The 20,848-nt window shown below is 40.0% G+C and overlaps 1 protein-coding gene across 1 annotated transcript in view; it reads right to left on the bottom strand.

Moving 5' to 3' along the window:
* The window catches only part of LOC144593162 (sorting nexin-31-like), a 90,750-nt gene that overhangs the window by 19,158 nt on the left and 50,744 nt on the right, over positions 1-20,848 (bottom strand). The window contains exon 8 of the mRNA XM_078398644.1: positions 4,342-4,411. Coding sequence (XP_078254770.1) covers positions 4,342-4,411 — 70 coding nt within the window. The remainder of the gene's footprint in view (positions 1-4,341; positions 4,412-20,848) is intronic.

Raw genomic sequence — 20,848 nt, 5'->3', positions numbered from 1 at the left:
AGAAACAAACAGCTGAGGGATCACTGCGGGGGGGGCAGATGTGATGGAGTAGATCATTATGGTGCACCAAGGTGCCCAAAAGACACAGGCAATAGTTTCAGTTTGCCATCAAACATCCCGATCTTGCACTCTACTGGAAAGGCAATGTTATTATATTGGGAATATTATAAGATAAGATTAGGTACATTATTGTCACGTGTACCAAGGTTTCAATGAAAAGCATTGTTTTGCATGCTATTCAATCGGATCGGATAATGCTATATATGGTGGTGGCCCGTCGTAGATGACGATAGCGTAGCTGTGCATTCTCATGTCTAGTGGGATCGAGTGTGGCTCACAATTCCAATGCGTGAGCCACACATGCGGGAGAGTGGGGGCACATGAAGGTGGCTGGGGGGGGGGATTTAGGGCTGAAGTCTTCCTCCTGTCTCTGACACTAACAAGTTGGTTTCAGCGATTATCTTAGAAAACTACTGACCGCCTTCCTAGAGGTTGTACGCCAGCCAGTCCTGTCACTGGCACGGGTTATCAGTTCTTTTGTGGCTAGGCCTGCGTGCTGGAGGTGGTCCTTGATACAGCCTTTGAACCGTTTCTTTGGGCACCCTGGGTTCCTTTGACCCCAGAGACTGAACTGTGTACAGGAGTAGACCAGGCATGCGGGATTCATCCATCAGGATCACATGGCCTGTCCATCGAAGCTGGGCCTTTATGATCATATAAATGCATACATACAAACAAATCAAACCAAACTCAAGTACAATAGGTAGAGCAAAGGGAAAGATAGAGTGCAGAATATAGTTCTCAGAATTGTCGCACACCAGTTCCATAGGTAAAGTCCATTATCTGTAATGGTGGCGAGGTGAATAGGACAGCACTCTAGCTTAAGGTAGCACCGTTCAGAAGCCTGATTACAAGAAGCTTTTCCGGAGTCTGGTGGTGCGCGCTTTCAAGCTTCTGCATTTTCTGCCCGATGGGAGCAGGGAGAAGGAGGAATGCCGGGATAGGACAAGTCTTTGGTTCAAGTTTACCTTCAATGTTCCAAAAGATTAGAAAGAACCAGAAGCAATGTTCTAAAAGATTTGAAATGATCGGAAACCAGCACAGATACAATGTTACTAGATCTGTTTTTTCCTACTCCAGCAGCCCAGATTCAATCCTGACGTCCAATGCTGTCTGTGGACTTTGCAAGTTCTCACGGCCAGTGTGGGTTTCCTCTGGGAGCTCCATATTTTTCCCACATTCAAAAGGTGTATGGGTTAGTAAGTTAGTTCGGCTCTGTAAATTGCCCCTTGTGTGTGGGCGAGTGAACGCAGAATAGGATAAGTTCGAGCCCTTCAGTCCATAAGTCTGTGCCGAAACAGAATACCAAGTTAAACTAATCTGCTCTGCCAGCACCATATCCATATCCATATCTCTCCATATCCATGTGCCTATCCAAGATCTCTTAATTACTACTATTATATCTGCTGCAGCTGGCGGGGCATTCCAGGCACCCATCGCCCTCTGATATGCCTGGCAGATATCCTTTAAACTTCCCCTCTTGGCCCTTAAAGCTATGCTCTCCAATCTTGACATTTCTACTCTGGGAATAAAAGATTCTGACTGTCTACTCTATTTATGCTTCTCATAATTTTATATACTGGTAGAAATTGAGTAGAGTTAATGGGAAGAGAAGAAAAAAAAAAGGATTTAGGTAGGATTAATGTAAAGTGATGCTAAGTCGTCAGCATGGACTCGATGATGTTTAACCATATCAATGTCAAGCACAATATATATACCAACAGTCTCGCCAACAGTCTGTCTGTCCTTTCTTCTTTTTGTTATTTTTAGTACGTGTTTAAAAGTATGTTTTAATGTTCCTTGGTTTGTTTTATGTGGGGGGGGTGGGGGAAACTTTTTTTCAATTTCTTACCTCGACGGAGATGCGATTTTTAAGTATCGTATCTCTGTCCCCACTGCGGCCTAACATCGTGCAGTTTGCGGCCCTTCCTGGAGACTGATGGGTGCTCCAAGCCACGGGGCCTGTGGACTTTAACATCGTGAACCCCGCGGTCTCTGGTAAGAAGCTTTTTTTTTTTGAGATACAGCGCGGAAACAGGCCCTTCGGCCCACTGGGTCCGCGCCGCCCAGCGATCCCTGCACATTAACACTGTCCTACTCATTTACCCAGTCAATTAACCTACGTACCTGTACGTCTTTGGAGTGTGGGAGGAAACCGAAGATCTCGGAGAAAACCCACGCAGGTCACGGGGAGAACGTACAAACTCCGTACAGACGGCGCCCGTAGTCAGGATTGAACCTGAATCTCCGGTGCTGCATTCGCTGTAAGGCAGCTACTCTACCGCTGCGCCACCGTGCCGCCCAAAGAGGCCGACTCCATGCCGTGGAGATCGTTTCAACCGGCCCAACGCAGGAGTTTCGATCACCCCGACGGGGACTTTGTTCACCCGGCTGCGGATGGTTTGACTGTCCCGAATGCAGGAGAACAAGAGGAAGAAGTTTGAACTTTATTGTCTTCCATCACTGTGCGGAATGTGGAATCCACTGTGGTGGATGTTTATGTTAACTTTTATATGGCTGTGTGTCTTGTTGCTTTTACTTAGTATGGCTGTATGGTAACTCAATTTCACAGTACCTTAATTGGTACATGTGACAATTAACTGACTTTGAGACCTTGATTTGCAATAACTTTTCATCCCAATGAATAAAATCACTGCTTATTAGCACTCCATGTCTGTGTGTAACAGTTGTTTTGGCAGGAAAAACATCCTTTCATATCATTCAACAAACAGAGCCAATTGCTGTCCTGAATGTTTTTTTAAGATTTGTGCAAAACAGGAAATGAATTTGAATTACAAGGAACATAATTGTGCTTAAAATTGCACAAACTTTTGCAGGCCTGTCCTTTTCCAAGTGAATTATACATATGAAACCAGCAGAAACAAGCGGAAATATGCATTCCATGTGATAGTAGGCTGGAAATACCTTACAATTTGGATCATCACTTTCCATTGCAAAGTACCAGGTCCACAATCATAAAGGAAAGTGACAGTGCCAATACATCCTTTTGCCAAAGGAGATGCTGCTGCAGGAGAAGCTCTAATGCTGGAATGTCAATGTACCAAAGCAAAGTTTATATAGCGTGGGCAACAGAATTTATTGGCTGACAGAAAACACAATGATAAAAGAACTGAAAAATTCGTTACCTTTCCATACACACACAGAATGAGATTCATCTGACAATTACAGTCCAAGTTGTTTTGCAGGAGAGAAAATTATGTGAATGTAAAGTTCCATATGATCAGACATTTTATCCACACGATGAGACCACATCTGGAGTATTGTGAGCAGTTTTAGTCTCTTAATTTGAGGAAGGACATCCTTGCTATTGAGGCAGTGCAGTGTAGGCTCACGAGGTTAATCCCCGGGATGGCGGGACTGTCGTATGAGGAAAGATTGGAAAGACTGGGCTTGTATTCACTGGAGTTTAGAAGGGTGAGAGGGGATCTTATAGAGACGTATAAAATTATAAAAGGACTGGACAAGCTAGATGCAGGAAACATGTTCCCAATGTTAGGGGAGTCCAGAACCAGGGACCGCAGTCTAAGAATAAAGGGGACGCCATTTAAAACTGAGGTGAGAAAAAACCTTTTCACCCTGAGAGTTGTGAATTTGTGGAATTCTCTGCCACAGATCGCAGTGGAGGCCAATTCACTGGATGAATTTAAAAGAGAGTTAGATAGAGCTCCAAGGGCTAGTGGAGTCAAGGTTTATGGGGAGAAGGCAGGCACGGGTTACTGATTGTGGATGATTAACCATGATCACAATGACGGGCAGTGCTGGCTCAAAGGGCCAAATGGCCTACTCCTGCATCTATTTTCTATGTTTCTATGTAAAATGCTTTTTCCTGCTTTGTATTCCTGTCTTGGCAAAATCCACAAAATCTATCTGAAGTTTGTTATTTTCTTGAAAAAAATTGACACCTTCAACTTTGCAACAAATAATATTCAATTTCTACCTCTGGTAAAGCCTGTTTTTCCTGTCTCCAAAAGTCAAACTTGTAAGATTTGACATTTAGAGGCAGAAAGAAAATTGATTTTATCTTTACATCGTGTTATTTAAACTCGTCATCTGGGGCAGAATAGTAAAAGCACAAACTCCATAAGGATACATTTAGTGCCAAATATATGTAGGAAACACACTTGATGAGTGAACTGTCCTTTTGTTCAATAGAGCTCATATCCTTATTATGTTCCATTGGCCTTCACACGGCAGGTTCCGTTTGCAGCTAGAGTATTTATAACATCGCTGTTATGTTACAGATTTTTTTCCCCCCCTTACCTGGCTGTACAACAGGAGGACTCCAGCAGTAATTCCCAATAACATTCTGTCTTTCATGGGATCTAAGTAACTGCAAAGAAAGGAAATACATCTCAGCAATTGAATTAGAAGGACCAGTTCAACTGCAAGCCAAAACCTCAATACACAATAGAAACTTGGCTCGTTCACTGAAACAAATACTTTTGTATCTGTAATTCCAAAGTTCCATTTGGAAAATGTTGCTCCCAAATATGATAGTGCAATCCAGCATAGTTTGGCTGCAGCTTGAAAACAGTGCACATTAAATCCAAGTCCTGCTTGTTTCTATATTTCTCCTCTTCAGATTTCCATCATATGATTTTATTTTCTACTTAGATTCTTTTGGACTTTGCTTCACTTTAAAATCTTCACACCACATATTAAAGAATTCATTTTATTTAAGTGTTAGGTTAACAACCACAGATTGGCGTTGAAGTGTAGGGCACCTCCCTCGTTCTTCAGTTTACCTTGCACCTCATTTGGAAAGTGCGACTGCATTGTCCAAACAGTTTTCATACCTTCCTAGCAACCTTTGGTAGTTTTGTTTTGTAACACTGTTTCTGGGCCAAAGAGAAATTTTCCTATGAAGGAAAAAATTAAGAACTATACCTTAAAGTTGAGAGACACCCAAATTACTTTCAAACACTGGAAGAGGAATTGGGCTACACATTACATCTAAGGATGACCAAGGATTCTTTTGAGGACAAAGTCAATGGAACAGCAGTAAGTCATTTAACCCAGCGACATGTTCTGTAATTTAGTGAAATGGCTGCTGACTAATCACCCAACTTGGATCCATATCCCTTCATATAATCATATAACCATATAACAATTACAGCACGGAAACAGGCCCGTTCGGCCCTACCAGTCCACGCCGACCACTTTCTCTGACCTAGTCTCATCTACCTGCTCTCAGACCATAACCCTCCAATCCCCTCCCATCCATATACCTATCCAATTTACTCTTAAATAATAAAATCGAGCCTGCCTCCACCACTTCCACCGGAAGCCCATTCCACACAGCCACCACCCTCTGAGTAAAGAAGTTACCCCTCATGTTACCCCTAAACTTTTGTCCCTTAATTCTGAAGTTATGTCCCCTTGTTGGAATCTTCCCCACTCTCAAAGGGAAAAGCCTACCCACGTCAACTCTGTCCGTCCCTCTTAAAAATTTAAAAACCTCTATCAAGTCCCCCCTCAACCTTCTACGCTCCAAAGAATAAAGACCCAACCTGTTCAACCTCTCTCTGTAGCTTAAATGCTGAAACCCAGGCAACATTCTAGTAAATCTCCTCTGTACCCTCTCCTTCCTATAATTTGGTGACCAGAACTGCACACCATACTCCAGATTCGGCCTCACCAATGCCCTGTACAATTTCAACATTACATCCCAACTTCTATATTCGATGCTCTGATTTATAAAGGCAAGCATACCAAACGCCTTCTTCACCACCCTATCCACATGAGATTCCACCTTCAGGGAACAATGCACAGTTATTCCCAGATCCCTCTGTTCCACTGCATTCCTCAATTCCCTACCATTTACCCTGTACGTCCTATTTTGATTTGTCCTACCAAAATGCAGCACCTCACACTTATCAGCATTAAACTCCATCTTCCATCTTTCAGCCCACCCTTCCAAAAGGCCCAAGTCTCTCTGTAGACTTTGAAAATCTACTTCATTATTAACTACACCAACTATCTTAGTATCATCTGCATACTTACCAATCCAATTTGCCACACCATCATCCAGATCATTAATGTAAATGACAAACAACAGTGGACCCAACACAGATCCTTGGGGTACTCCACTAGACACTGGCCTCCAACCTGACATACAGTTGTCAACCATTACCCTCTGGTATCTCCCATTCAGCCATTGTTGAATCCATCTTGCAACCTCACTATTAATACCCAACGATTTAACCTTCTTAATCAACCTTCCATGTGGAACCTTGTCAAATGCCTTACTGAAGTCCTTATAGACAACATCCACAGCCTTGCCCTTATCAATTTCCCGGGTAACCTCTTCAAAAAATTCAAGAAGATTAGTCAAACATGACCTTCCAGGCACAAATCCATGTTGACTGTTTCTAATCAGGCCTTGTTTATCCATGTGATTATATATAGTCCCTAAGTATCTTTTCCATTAATTTCCCCACCACAGACGTCAAACTAACAGGTCTATAATTGCTAGGTTTACTTTTAGAACCTTTTTTAAACAAAGGCACAACATGCGCAATGCGCCAATCTTCCGGCACCATCCCCGTTTCTAATGACGTTTGAAATATTTCCGTCATAGCCCCTGCTATTTCTGCACTAACTTCCCTCAATGTCCTAGGGAATATCCTATCAGGACCTGGAGACTTATCCACTTTTATATTTTTCAAAAGTGTCCGTACCTCCTCTTCTTTGATCCTCATAATTTCCATCACTACTCTACTTGTTTCGCTTACCTCACATAATTCAATATCCTTCTCCTCGGTGAATACCGAAGAAAAGAAATTGTTTAATATCTCCCCCATTTCTTCCGGCTCAGCACATAGCTGTCCACTCTGACTCTCTAATGGACCAATTTTATCCCTCGCTATCCTTTTGCTATTGACATATCTGTAGAACCCCTTGGGGTTTACTTTTACATTACTTGCCAAAGCAACCTCATATCTTTTTTTCGCTTTTCTAATTTCCTTCTTAAGATTCCTTTTACATTCTTTATATTCCTCAAGAACCTCATTTACTCCTTGCCGCTAATATTTATTGTATACCTCCCTCTTTTTCCGAACCAAGTGTCCAATTTCCCTGGAAAACCACGGCTCTTTCAAATTATTATTCTTTCCTTTCCACCGAACAGGGACATAAAGACTCTGTACTCTCAAAATTTCACCTTTAAATATCCTTCATTTCTCTATTATATCCTTTTCATAAAACAAAATGTCCCATTTCACTCCTTTTAAATCCTTTCTCATCTCCTCAAAATTAGCCTTTCTCCAATCCAAAATCTCAACCCTTGGTCCAGATTTGACCTTCTCCATAATTATATTGAAACTAAAGGCATTGTGATCACTAGACCCAAAGTGCTCCTCAACACATACCTCCGTCACCTGACCCGTCTCATTTCCTAACAGGAGGTCCAACACTGCCCCTTCTCTGGTAGGTACCTCTACGTATTGCTGCAAAAAACTATCCTGCACACATTTTACAAACTCCAAACCATCCAGCCCTTTAACAGAATGTGATTCCCAGTCTATGTACGGAAAATTGAAATCACCCACAATCACTACTCTGTGCTTACTACTAACATCTGCTATCAGATCTGATCCAACCTCCCCCCCTCCCTGGACCCTTTTCAGTTTGCATATCGAGCTAAGCGGTCCACTGAGGATGCCATCTCCTCTGCTCTACACCCAGCCCTCACCCACTTGGACACTAAAAACTCATATGTTAGGATGCTGTTCATAGACTTTAGCTCAGCATTCAACACCATCATCCCCCAGCAGCTGGTTTGTAAACTAACAAATCTGGGCTTCAGCCCCCTTCTCTGCAACTGGCTGCTGGACTTCCTCACTGCCAGACCCCAGTCTGTACGGGTCGGCAGCAACACATCGGACACCATCACGCTGAGTACGGGGGCCCCACAAGGATGTGTGCTAAGCCCCCTGCTCTTCACCTTGCTGACCCACGACTGCACATCCACCCACAGCTCCAACCACTTAGTCAAGTTTGCGGACGACACAACCGTGGTGGGTCTCATCAGCAACAACGACGAGACCCACTACAGGAAGGAGGTGAACCAGCTGGCCGCGTGGTGCACAGACAACAATCTCTTCCTGAATGTGGAGAAAACAAAGGAGATTGTTGTCGACTTCAGGAGAACGCACACCCAACACCCCCACCCACTGACCATCAATGGTGCTGCTGTGGAGCAGATGAGCAGCACCAAATTCCTGGGGGTGAACATCACCGAGGATCTCTCCTGGAGCAACAACACCACGTCCATCGCCAAGAAAGCCCAGCAGCGCCTCTACTTCCTCCGCAAACTGAAGAGAGCGGGAGCCCCCACACCCATCATGTACACTTTTTACCGAGGCGCCATTGAGAGCATCCTCAGCAGCTGCATCACTGTGTGGTTCGGAAGCTGCACAGCCTCCAGCCGTAAGACCCTGCAGCGCATAGTGAACACTGCTGAGAGGATCACTGGTGCCTCACTCCCAACACTCCTGGTCCTTTACACCACCCGCCTCACCCGCAAAGCATTGAGCATTGTGGGTGACCCCTCCCACCCCTCCAACAGCCTCTTCACCCTCCTGCCTTCAGGGAGAAGGTTTCGTAGCCTGAGGTCGAGCACCACCCGACTAAAGAACAGTTTTTTCCACCAGGCTGTCAGGATGCTGAACTCTCTCCCCTCCCTCCTTCCTCTCTCCCCTGCCCCCATTGGACCTGGACTTTAACACCCCACACACACGCACATCCAGCACCAGACACTTTAAAAAAAAAAAAAAAAAATTTAAACGCTGCTATGGACAAGCTTTGCACTACTGTTCATTATTTTTTTTATTTTTTTTATTTTTATTTTTTAAAAAGCATATGTACAAATCGAAATTTAAAAAAAACACATTTGTTACAAAGTTCTTACATAGCTTCAATTTTTAAATTTTTGAAGAGAGAAAGTAAAAATAAAAATATAAAACTATAAACTTGGGAAGAGAGAGTAGGAGGGTTAAAAAAAAAAAAAAAAGGATCTAACAATAAAAATTAACGGGAGTAGATCCGGGAGACAAAAACCACAGCTGTACATCCAACCCCCAACTCAAGTTTCAACTTTTTATTTAAATTTTTTTATTTTTTTTTATTTTAGTCCTGTGCCAAACCCATTTACTTTTCTAAAAATTCAATAAATGGAGACCATATTTTTAAAAATAACTCAGGTTTGTCGATTAAGGCAAACCTTATTTTTTCCAAATGCAGGGTCTCTGTCATTTCCATAGTCCACATTTTAATTGTGGGGGTTATTGGTTTTTTCCAAAATTTAAGTATTAGTTTTTTCGCAGTTATTAGACTGTAATCAAGAAAATGTACCTGACTTACTGTAAAATTTGTAGTATGTTCTGATAATCCTAATATAATTAATTTTGGGTCCAAATCTAATTTTTTATTAATAACTTTAGAAACTATTTTAAAAATCTCCAACCAGAAGTTTTGCATTTTTATACAAGTTACGAAAATATGAGTTAAATTAGCTTCTTGAAATTGACATTTATCACACATAGGAGAGATACTAGGAAAAATCCTATTTAATTTCGTCTTCGAATAATGTAATCTATGTATTATTTTAAATTGTATTAAGGAATGTCTAGTATTCAATGAACATTGATGTATATGTTGTAAACTTTCATCCCATATATCTTGCATTATAAATTGATTCAATTCGTCCTCCCATGCTCGTCTATAAGATTCTGATGACGGAATGTCAATGTCAAGGAGAATATTGTAAATAAAAGATATTAATTTATTTGAGTTATAATGTCGATTCAGGCATACATCAAGTGTTCCTGGACCTCTAAACTTATATTCTTGCATGTGTGATTTTACATAATCTCTAAGTTGTAAATATCTAAAATAATTATTAACATGTAATCCGTACTTCTGCTGTAACTCCTGAAACGAACGAAAAGTTCCCTTATGATAAAGATCTCCCACCCTTTTGATTCCATAACTTTTCCATTGAGCAAAGCCTCTATCTAAGACAGACGGTTTAAAAGAAGGATTATTCGCAATAGGAAGGAAAACAGATAATTTACTCAATTTTAACGTAAGCTTTAATTGTTTCCAGGTACGGATAACACTATGTATAATGGGATTACCTCCATATGTTTTTTTATTTAAATTTATTGGAGCTAAGAGGATCGCACCAATATCGAATGGTAAACAATCCTCTTTCTCCATCTTTAACCAATCCGGTTGTTGATCAGAATCATCCAACCAGCAGGTTATATTTTTAATATTAACCGCCCAATAATAAAATAAAAAGTTAGGTAAAGCAATTCCTCCATTAATTTTAGACTTACATAAGTGTCTTTTATTTATTCTATGAGTCTTGTAGTCCCAAATAAAATTAGTAACAATTGAATCAATTTTAAAAAAAAAACTTTTTTGGAAGGTAGATCGGAATTGCTTGAAATAAGTATAGTAGCTGTGGAAGAAAGATCATCTTTATAGCATTACTACGACCAACTAATGATATAGGAAGTGTTTTCCAAAATTGGATATTTCTGTGTAATTTAGCAAGTAAAGGAGGAAAATTTGATTTAAATAAAGAAGTATATTTCCTAGTCACGTAAATTCCAAGATATTTAAACTTTTCATAGGCAATTTTAAAAGGAAATTGTTGAAGTATGGCCGGATTATGCTCCATTATTGGCATAATTTCACTTATATACCAGTTAATTCTATAACCTGAAAATGAACCAAATTGAGTTATGAGATTTAATAAATTCGGAATGCTAATTTCTGGCTTTGTAATATATATTAATACATCATCCGCATATAAAGAAATTTTATTGGTTGTATGTTTAGTGTTGTAGCCATAAATATCTGAATTTGATCTAATACTCTCAGCAAGTGGTTCTATAATAAGGGCAAATAAAAGTGGTGATAGTGGACATCCTTGTCTACAACCCCTAGCTAAATGAAATTTAGATGACAGCATTTGATTAGTTAATATTCTAGCTGTTGGGGATGTATATAAAAGTTTCACCCATGCACAAAAATTTTCACCTAGTTGAAATTTTTCCATCACTGAGAAAAGATAGGGCCATTCTACTTGATCAAATGCTTTTTCAGCATCTAGCGAGATGATTGCTAAATCTTCATTTAATAGTCTATTTGAATAAATTATATTAAACAAGCGTCTCAAGTTGAAAAATGAATATCGTTTGGCTATAAAGCCTGATTGATCGGGGTGTATCAATTTGTCTATAACTAGACTTAATCTCTGAGCTAAGATTTTCGCTAATATCTTCTGATCAGTATTTAAAAGAGCTATCGCCCTATACGAACCAGGGTCTTCAGAATCCTTATCTTTTTTAGGAATGAGGATTATTGTTGATTCAGTCCGAGTTTGTGGCAATCTCTGTTGTTTAAAGGCGTGACTATATACAGTTTGCAAACGTGGAGAGATCAAACCACTGAATTTTTTATAAAATTCATTATTTAAGCCATCAGGGCCAGGAGTCTTCCCATTTTTCATGGATTTAATAGTCTCTTCAACGTCTTTCATAGTTATTTCTGCGCCCAGTAAATTTCTATCACTCACATTCAAACCAGGAAGGTTACATTCCTGCAAAAACTTTTGCATCTGTGCAGAATTATCTGTTATTTTTGATGAATATAATGACTGATAAAATTGCAAAAATCTCTGATTAATATCCTTAGGTAGTTTAAGCAAATCTCCATTTTCTGATCTAATTTTATGAATTGTAGAATCATCTTCTAATTTACGGAGTTGACGTGCTAGCAATTTCTGTGGTTTATCTCCAAATTCAAAATGTTTTTGTTTAGTATATTGAAAAAGCCTTAAAATATGAGCTGAAAGGATATAATTTAACTTATATTTGAGCACTGCAATTTTATTATGTATTTCAATAGAGGGAGCGATGGCATTTGTTATGTCTAACTGTCTTATCTGACTTTCCAGGTCATTCTGTTCAGCTCGGTTCTTCTTGTTTTGAGACGCTTGAAAAGCAATAATACATCCTCTCACAAACGCTTTAAATGTTTCCCAAAGCAGGGACGCAGGTGTTTCAGGAAGGTCATTTGCGTTAAAAAAAATCTAAAATTGCGATTTAAGATAGTCATAACATGCTTTTTCATTTAAGATTTGCGGATTAAATCTCCAATTAGTCTGTTTCCCCGTTACTCCTTGGAGTTTTACCCTAAATGTTAAAGGGGCATGATCGGATATAATAATATTATGATATTTTGAATTATACGTATAAGGAATAAGTTTGGAGTCCACCAAGAAATAATCAATTCTTGAATAAGTTTTATGCACAGGTGAATAAAATGAATACTCTCGGCCTGAAGGATTATCAATCCTCCAAACATCTTTTATATTTGCATTATTTATATAAGAGTTTAATAATTCACACGACTTGGATTTTGTTTTCCTTTGAGTTGAAGATCTATCCAAATAAGGATCTAATGTACAATTTAAATCTCCTCCAATTATCAAGTTATATTGTCCAAATTCTGGAATGGTATTAAATATATTTTTTAAAAATAACGGATTATCAAAATTTGGTGCGTAGACATTCACCAATATCAATTTTGTAGAATATAGTTCTCCCACTAATATAACATATCTACCTTCAGTGTCGACTATAGAGGAAGTATTTATAAATGGTATACCCTTACGAATTAAAATAGCAACACCTCTTGATTTAAAGGGAAACGATGAGTGAAATACTTTATCAATCCATTTGCCTTTCAGTCTATTATGTGCTACATTTTTTAGATGAGTTTCCTGAAGGAACATTATGTCTGCATCAATAGATTTTAAATGTGAAAGTACTTTACCTCTTTTAATTGGTTCATTAACACCCTTGACATTCCAACTACAAAATGTAATACCTTTAACCCCTGTTTTCCTAATAGAATCTTGCATCTTAACCGATAAATGGTCTATAATAAAGCAAATGGTCTGGCACCCGGACTACAACATTTTTCTTGAATGAGGGGTGGATGATCTTTTGTACAGCGTAGAGTGCCTCCCGGAAATATCTCCCAAAAGTATATAATTTCTGAAAAATGACATAATAAAAGTTAAATCTAGAAAAAAAATCAATATATAAAAAGTTAAAAGAGTGCAGGAAAAAAGAAGAGACAACTAAAACTACAACTACAATTAGTGCAGTTAGTGTTAGCCAACCTAAGGTGGCAAAAAATCTAAGGACTTCCGTGAGATGTAAAAAAAAATTAATACTAGCTCCGTTTTTTAACAGTTATTTTATTTATTTATTTTTTTCCCCTGGTTTTAAATATATATATATTTTTAGAAGCAAGGGGAAATAAACAGGACAGGCCCAAAGAAATTTAATCCAAAATAGGCCAGTTTTCCCCCCTAGGGTGTATTAGTTAAATGTTAAAAGTAAAATTTACATGAGTCAAGTGTTACTTGAACTTCTTATTGGTAGTGATTAATAATATTTTTTATTAATAGTAGTTAATAAAGATTAATAGTCATATAGCTTATTCACTGGTCTTGGAACTTTAAATTATAACGCCTTATAGCCCAATCAGTTCTCTGCCAGTGATTACAGCCGTGGAGTGGTATTCATCCCTTCAGTGAGTTTTCAATCTCTCGGGCGAATTCGAATGCTTTATTATGATCAGTATAAAAAGTTTCTGTCTGCTTGTAGGTGACTCGCAGTTTGGCCGGGTACAACATTCCGAATCTGAGCGATGGGATCTTCCTCAGAATTGATCTTGTCTCATTAAAAAGTGCTCTTTTCTTAACCACCTCAGCAGGATAATCTCTAAAAATACGGATATTGTCGCCTTGGAATGATAAGTTTCTGTTGATAGCGATTCTCGACAGAATATCTTCTAAGACGTGAGAGTAGTGTACCTTTAATATCAGATGCCTTGGGGGAGCGCCAGCAGCTGGCCGAGCTCTCAGTGCTCTGTGGGCTCAATCCAGCAAAGGTTTTGTGTCCAGTTTCAAAACATCCCGTAGGAGTTCAGCAGTGAAATCACAGAGGTTTTTATCTTTCTCTTGGCCTTCTTTAATTCCAACAATCCTTAGGTTCTGACGTTTAGAGCGACCCTCTAAGTCAATGCATTTCTCGGTTACTTTCGCTAGTAGATCAGATAGGCGTTGAGTCTCCGTTAATACCCTTTTTGTTGTTTCAGCGCTTGTCTCAGCTAGAACTTCCAACTCGCGTATAGCCTCGTCATGTTGATGTACCGTAGTAGTAATATGCTCCAACTTACTGGTAAAGTCGGAATCCAGCTTTTGTAGTTTAGAGTTTACTTCCACCATATGTTCGTTCATACTATCACATATTTCTTTCTTCACTGATGATAACTTCTCACTGATGATAGTTGATATTTCTCCCTTCAATCCTTTCAACGATATTAATTCATCTTTCATTTCCTGAAAATCATCCTTCATACTTGAAAGCTCCTCACCAACTATGGTTCGAAATTCCTCCAATCCAATTTTTTTAGGCTGTGGCTTTCGGGACTGTTTGGGAATTTCTTCTTGGGTCGGCACTGGAATTGAGGCTGAGGCTGATGCTTCCATCTGACCTGAATCCTCTTCCGGCAGCCTGGCCTTGCCAGCTCGTTTTGCAGCAGTTTTTAATGGGGGAGTGCGACTTATCGACATATAAACGGTAGGAGTCACGGTCTAATGACTTCACTCACCCTTCGTTGAAAGTTATCGGCAAATTTCAGTGGACCCGTCCCGTTCTTTCCCCTTTAAGATCGGATTTTCTTCGGAGCTAGTTGACGCGTGGCTTTATCAGAGCATAGCGCCATTATTTTTTATTGTAATATATTCATCTTCATCTTTTTCTCATTGAAGTGACTATATTTTATATTGATTGTTGTTTGCTGTGCCTTTTTAATTTTAACTTAATTTAATGCACTTTATTCCTCGGGATTGTGGGAAACGGTATTTCGATTTTCTGTCTGTGTAAACTAACTGGAAATTGACAATAAAGTTGACTTTGACTTTGACTTGACTCCTTACATATTTGCTCTTCCAATTCTCGTTCCCTATTTGGCGGTCTATAATACACCCCTATAAGTGTTGCTAAGCCTTTCTCATTTCTGAGTTCCACCCAAACAGCCTCCCTAATCGAGCCTTCTAGTCTGTCCTGCCAACGCACTGCTGTGATATCCTCCCTGACAAGCAATGCAACACCCCCACCTCTTGCCCCTCCGATTTTATCACATCTGAAACAATGAAATCCTGGAATATTTAATTGCCAATCGCAACCCTCCTGCAACCATGTTTCACTGATCGCCACAACATCATACTTCCAGATGTCAATCCAGGCTCTAAGCTCATCCACCTTTTTTACAATGCTCCTAGCATTAAAATATACACATTTAAGGGACCCATCATTTCTTATTCTCAGTTTATTTCTTTTCACTTCTTTCTCTCCTACATATTGGGTCTGAGTGACTCCCTTTTCTGCCTCCTGCCTCACACACTGCCTATTAGCTATCTGTGTTTGAGTCCCTTCATGTCCTGAGCAAGGTAAAAACAAATCTTTAGAATGCAGATTGATTGAACCAAAGTTGAATCACAGAAGCATAGGAATGTGCAGCATGAGAACAGATTTGTGATTTAAACTGATGCACATTAATGCTGTCACAAATCTAAATACACTCATTTCATGAGTCAGAGATTGTATCTTAAACCCAATAGCATTTGTAGGAATCATTTGGTCAAAATTGCACGTTGTCACAATATAATGTGATCGACCCCCCCCCCTCCCACTTACATATTTTCATCTGCAAAATATTTTTTGCCGAGTAATGGTTCTGAAGTGCATGCTCTAGCCTTGGCTCTGACCAGGGTCTTTCACTCTAGCATGGCAACTAATTTGGGACATTGCCCAGTGAAAAAAACAAGATGATGGGGGCGTAACAGAAAAAGCTCAAAAGAGCTCTAAGTGCATGTTGCAGCCTTCCGTTCTCGATATTGAATATTACTTCAGGTGACATGATTGCTTTGTTCATGTCAGTCATCGATCTGTGCTATTGATTCAGCTGGTTTGATTTTCTCCCCCCTCTGGAAGTGGGGGACATGCCCATCTAACCTGCTGGTCATGCCTTCCTGCCTTGCATTTTACAAATCTTACGTCCCTTGCCGATATTCGTACTCTCTGATCGCTCTCATTTACTAGATAACCTAATTACAATCTACCCCCATGGTCACCCCAGTTTTACTTGTCAGAGCATTCCCCTTTCCCCCATGGTCCCAGCCATTTGAGCAGCTTGATTTCTCTCCTTCCCAGTTCTGACAACGGGTCTTCAAACCGAAACATGTACTGTTTCTGTTGCTCCAGATGTGGCTCATTTGGCTGAGTATTTCCAACATTTTTTATGTCATGTGAGCTATACCAAAGATCCATTAATTTGGTGGGAGCGCAGGTAAATCACTCTTCCTTCAATACTTTTAAACTGCTTTTAAATATCTGACTCTTCATGGTTCTGCGGATGTAGTAGAGTTTGCCAGTCCAGGCTGAGACTCTGACTCAGAGGTGGAAGCCAGGTACAGCCTCACCCATATTTCTTGGAACCACAAAGTAAATGGACATCCAACCCATCAATTTAACTTAAAAATTCAATTCAAAAATGTATATAAATCCTTCTTGCTAGGTTTTTATGCAAACCAGGTAAAATAAGTCAGCTCTATACAACAGTGCACCTGAATTCAAGTTGCTTGGTATTGATTGTTTTCTTTGGTTGAATTGTTGTGCTGAAAGTTAACATTATCAGCAAAAAGGGAAATGGTACTTTGGAATTATTCCTGTAACTTAACATGACAGTAACACTGAATCCATTGTTAAAAATGTTTTTAAAAAATGCTGTTCTGCTGCAAAAATTCAGATCAATACTTATAAATCCTCTTTTTCATTTCTTCATTTTACTTCCTTAATAACCAATTAGCATCGCTTCTCCTTTGCAGTTTACGCTTTAACTTCCATTTTTGTGTTGTTAGTGAATCACGGAGCTTCAAATTAAAATAAACAATTGATAAGACATCGTTAGGAATTGTTAGCCTTCAATTCCAAGTGCGTGGATCTCTCATAATGCAGAGTTTACTCAGTATGTTAATTCAATTTAATTTTGACGCAGGCCCTCTTTAAATATCAAAAAAGATATTCCAAAATGATTTAATTTTTTTCATAAACCAAACTTTATAATAAAGCTAAAGAAATAGAATTGGACAACTATCAGATGAATCAGATTAACTTCTGTGTTTATATCAATTTAAGGCATATGAAGGGCTTACCTTGAAACTCTTATAAGCACAGGAATGGAGTAGGATAACATTTTGTTGTTGTAATAATCACCAGGATCCACCCAGATTCATTGCAATAACAATGGAAATGGTATCTTTCTCTAAGCACTGGTCTTTAAATGATCCAGCTTTCTCCCCCCTACTCCACCAGTCTGAAGGGTCCTGACCCAAAACATCATCCGTCCATCCCCTCCACAGATGCTGCTGACCTGCTGAGTTCCTCCAGCACTTTGTGTTTTGCTCAAGATTGCAGCATCAAAAGTTTCTTGTGTCATCAGCATAGTGAATATGCTGTGTGCCCTCTCCAGTACAATCATTTCCTTTCAATGGAATAGTGATAAGATAATTATCTGTGGCATACACAAAGTTTAGTAAAGGTGCTCTTACCTTTTATGCCTTGGATAATGAAGGCAAGTACTCCAAATTATATCTTTACCAGCTTTTCTACCTGTGCTGCCACCTTCAGGGATCCTTAGACTAGTACATCAAGCTCCCTCTGTTCGCAACACTCCCTGGTGCCTCACCATTTGTTGTTTATCCTAACTTTATTAGTTCTCCCAAAGTGAGCATCTCATACTTATCAGGATTAAATTCCATCTGCCATTTCTCTTCCTATCTCATCAACAGAGCACCACCATCCTATGGAGCATCACTGTCCTCCTCACCATCATCAACATGGAATGCTCCCAAGAACCTCACCATCTCAATGATGGAGAGGCCCAGCACGCAAGTGTAAAAAATCTTAAGCATTCACATTCCAGTATAACTTGAAGTGAATGCCCTTGACATCAGGGAGCCTGATTAAACTAAAGCTAATGTGCTTCAAGAGGAAATATTTCAATGGTTAGAATAATATGTCACATTAAATATTGGGCTGTTGAAGTTAATCATCCCAAACATCATCGGAATTTCTCACGGCAATGTCCTGGAACCAAATACCTGTTCATCAGGGACTTTCCCCCATTGTAGGATCAACAGTTTGCTGATGATTACACAATGTGCAGTTCTGTTTGCAGCCCCTCAGCAAATGAAGCAGGACATGCCAGCATGCAGCAAGCATCACCACTCTGGCACGGGCTGACAAGTGGCAAGTAGGATTGGCACTATAAAAATACTAGACAACGATCATTTCCAACAAGACAGTCTAACCATCTAGCCTTGATATTCAATGGCCTTGCAACCACCACATTCCTTGTGATCAATATCCTGTTCATCCTTGAACAGGACCTCAACTGAACCAACCGCACAAGTACTGCCGCTGCAAGAGCAGTTTAGAGGCTGAAAATCCTGCGGCAAGTAATCCGCCTCCTGATACATTCAAGTCTTCCCACCATCTACATGGCAGAAGTCAGGAGTGCGGAAGAATACTTTTCATTTACCTGGATGAGTGTAGCTCCATCAAAAAGCTCATCGAAAAATATCAAGGACAGAGCAGGAATAAATGGCACCATATCCAATGACCCAATCATTCACTCTCTCCACCAACAGCACTCTAACTGCAGTACATACCCTCTGCAAAGTGAACTGGAGTTATTCACTTAAACTACCGATGGTACTTCTCAAACCCATGATCACTATTCCAAGGAGGACTAGGGCAACAACCTAATAATTCACTCTCTCCACTAACAGCACTCTAACTGCAGTGCACACCCCCTACAAAATGAACTGGAGACATTCACTTAAACTACCGATGGAACCTCCCAAACCCATGATCACTATTCCAAGGAGAACGAGGGCAACAGGACTAGGGGAAAGCCATCACATGTAGGTTGCCCTCCAAGCCACACACTTATTGGCCTGAAGGTATATCACAGTTCTTGTATCACTGCATGTTTCAATCCTGGAACTGTGTGTCCAACAGCACTAGTGGAGTGCTCTCACCAGAAGGCTGCTGTGGTTCAAGTAGTTGGCTCACCATTACCTTCCCAAGAGCAACTTGAAGATCATAATAGCTGGCCGTGCCAGCTTGGTTAAAGAGGCTGAGATGTATGGAGGGATTTCCAGAATTCGAGGCCTTAGCAGTTTAATATCACCAATGTTAGAGCAAGTGAATTTGACCAGTTCATTGTGGCAGAATGAACAGGAATACAAGTATCCAAGGGGTGTTGGGCTGGAGAAGATTACAGAAATAGAACAGCATATTAATGGTGGAATTTGGAAAGGAAGGAAGGTTTAAAAGCAAAATGAAAATTAAAAAATTACAAATGTTGGAAATTTGGAACAAAACAGAAAACGTCTTTGACTCGAAATACAGACTCTTTTACTTTCCACAGATACTCCTGACCTGCAGAGTGTTCCAAATATTTGTTTAAACCAAAAGTTGCTTAATTAATAAGATTAAGAAGCAAAATATGGGTAATTGAATTGGACTTTATGCTGCTTGGACATAGGCAGAAGAGTTAATGGATACTCATTTACTTACTGCCCATTATGCCTCCTCATAGGGCAACAACAAAGGTCCTCCACTCCTGTCTGTTCTGGGCTAGTTTATGGACACTACCCCAGGTCAACTCCATAGTTTTCATTTCCTCCTCTACATTTTGACGCCATGTGGTTTTGGGTCTCCCTCTTTTCCTTTTCCCTTCTGGTGTCCAGTGCAGGGCTATTCTTGGGATGCTGTCTGGTTCTCTTCTCAGTATATGGCCAATCCAGTTCCAGCGCTTTCTCATGATGATGGTATCCATACTCTCTTGCTGGCATTGAGCAAGGAGATCTTGGTTGGATATGGTGCTTGGCCAAAATATTCTAAGGATTCTTCTCAGGTTCTTAGTATGGAAGACTGACAGCTGGTTGATGTCACTCACTGTTCATTCTCCAGCATTCCGAGCCATATAAGAGGGTGGAGAGGACACAGCTCCCGTATATCTTCAGCTTGGTCTTGGTGCTGTATTGCTGGGACCTCCATACATTGTTTAGCATTCTGAAAACATTCCGAGCCTTGTTTAGCCGGTTCTTAATGTCATTTTGTGCTCCACCATCGTATCTGACTTTACTACTAAGATAAATAAACTCCTCAGTTATGGGAAGGTCGTTTCCATTCACTTGGATTGGTAAGGGGTTTTGGAAGTTTAGTGTCATTTTTTCCAGATTTTTTCTGGTTTATTTCAAGCCAATTTGTTGTGCAAAGTCACTAAGACGGGATGTTTTTTTCCTGCATGTGTTTGAGTGTGGAAGACCAGAGCGATGTCATCAGCAAAATCAAGATCTTTAAATGTTGAGAAGAGGGTCCATCGTATGCCTCTTGCTTGATCTTCGGTTGTCTGACGCATCACCCAGTCAATAGCAATATTGAAGAGTAGCCCTGACATCACACACCCTTGTTGAACTCCTGTCTTGGAACACCTGGAATGTGTGGTTACTATTCCCTACTCTGCAAGAGAAGTTGGCGTAGAAGCTCTTAATTACTTCGACTATGTGCTGTGGGATCCCATACATTCGTAATATGCCCCA

Source organism: Rhinoraja longicauda, chromosome 4, assembly GCF_053455715.1.
Source record: "Rhinoraja longicauda isolate Sanriku21f chromosome 4, sRhiLon1.1, whole genome shotgun sequence".
Classification (NCBI taxonomy): domain Eukaryota; kingdom Metazoa; phylum Chordata; class Chondrichthyes; order Rajiformes; family Arhynchobatidae; genus Rhinoraja; species Rhinoraja longicauda.
This window is presented reverse-complemented; position numbering and strand designations above follow the sequence as displayed.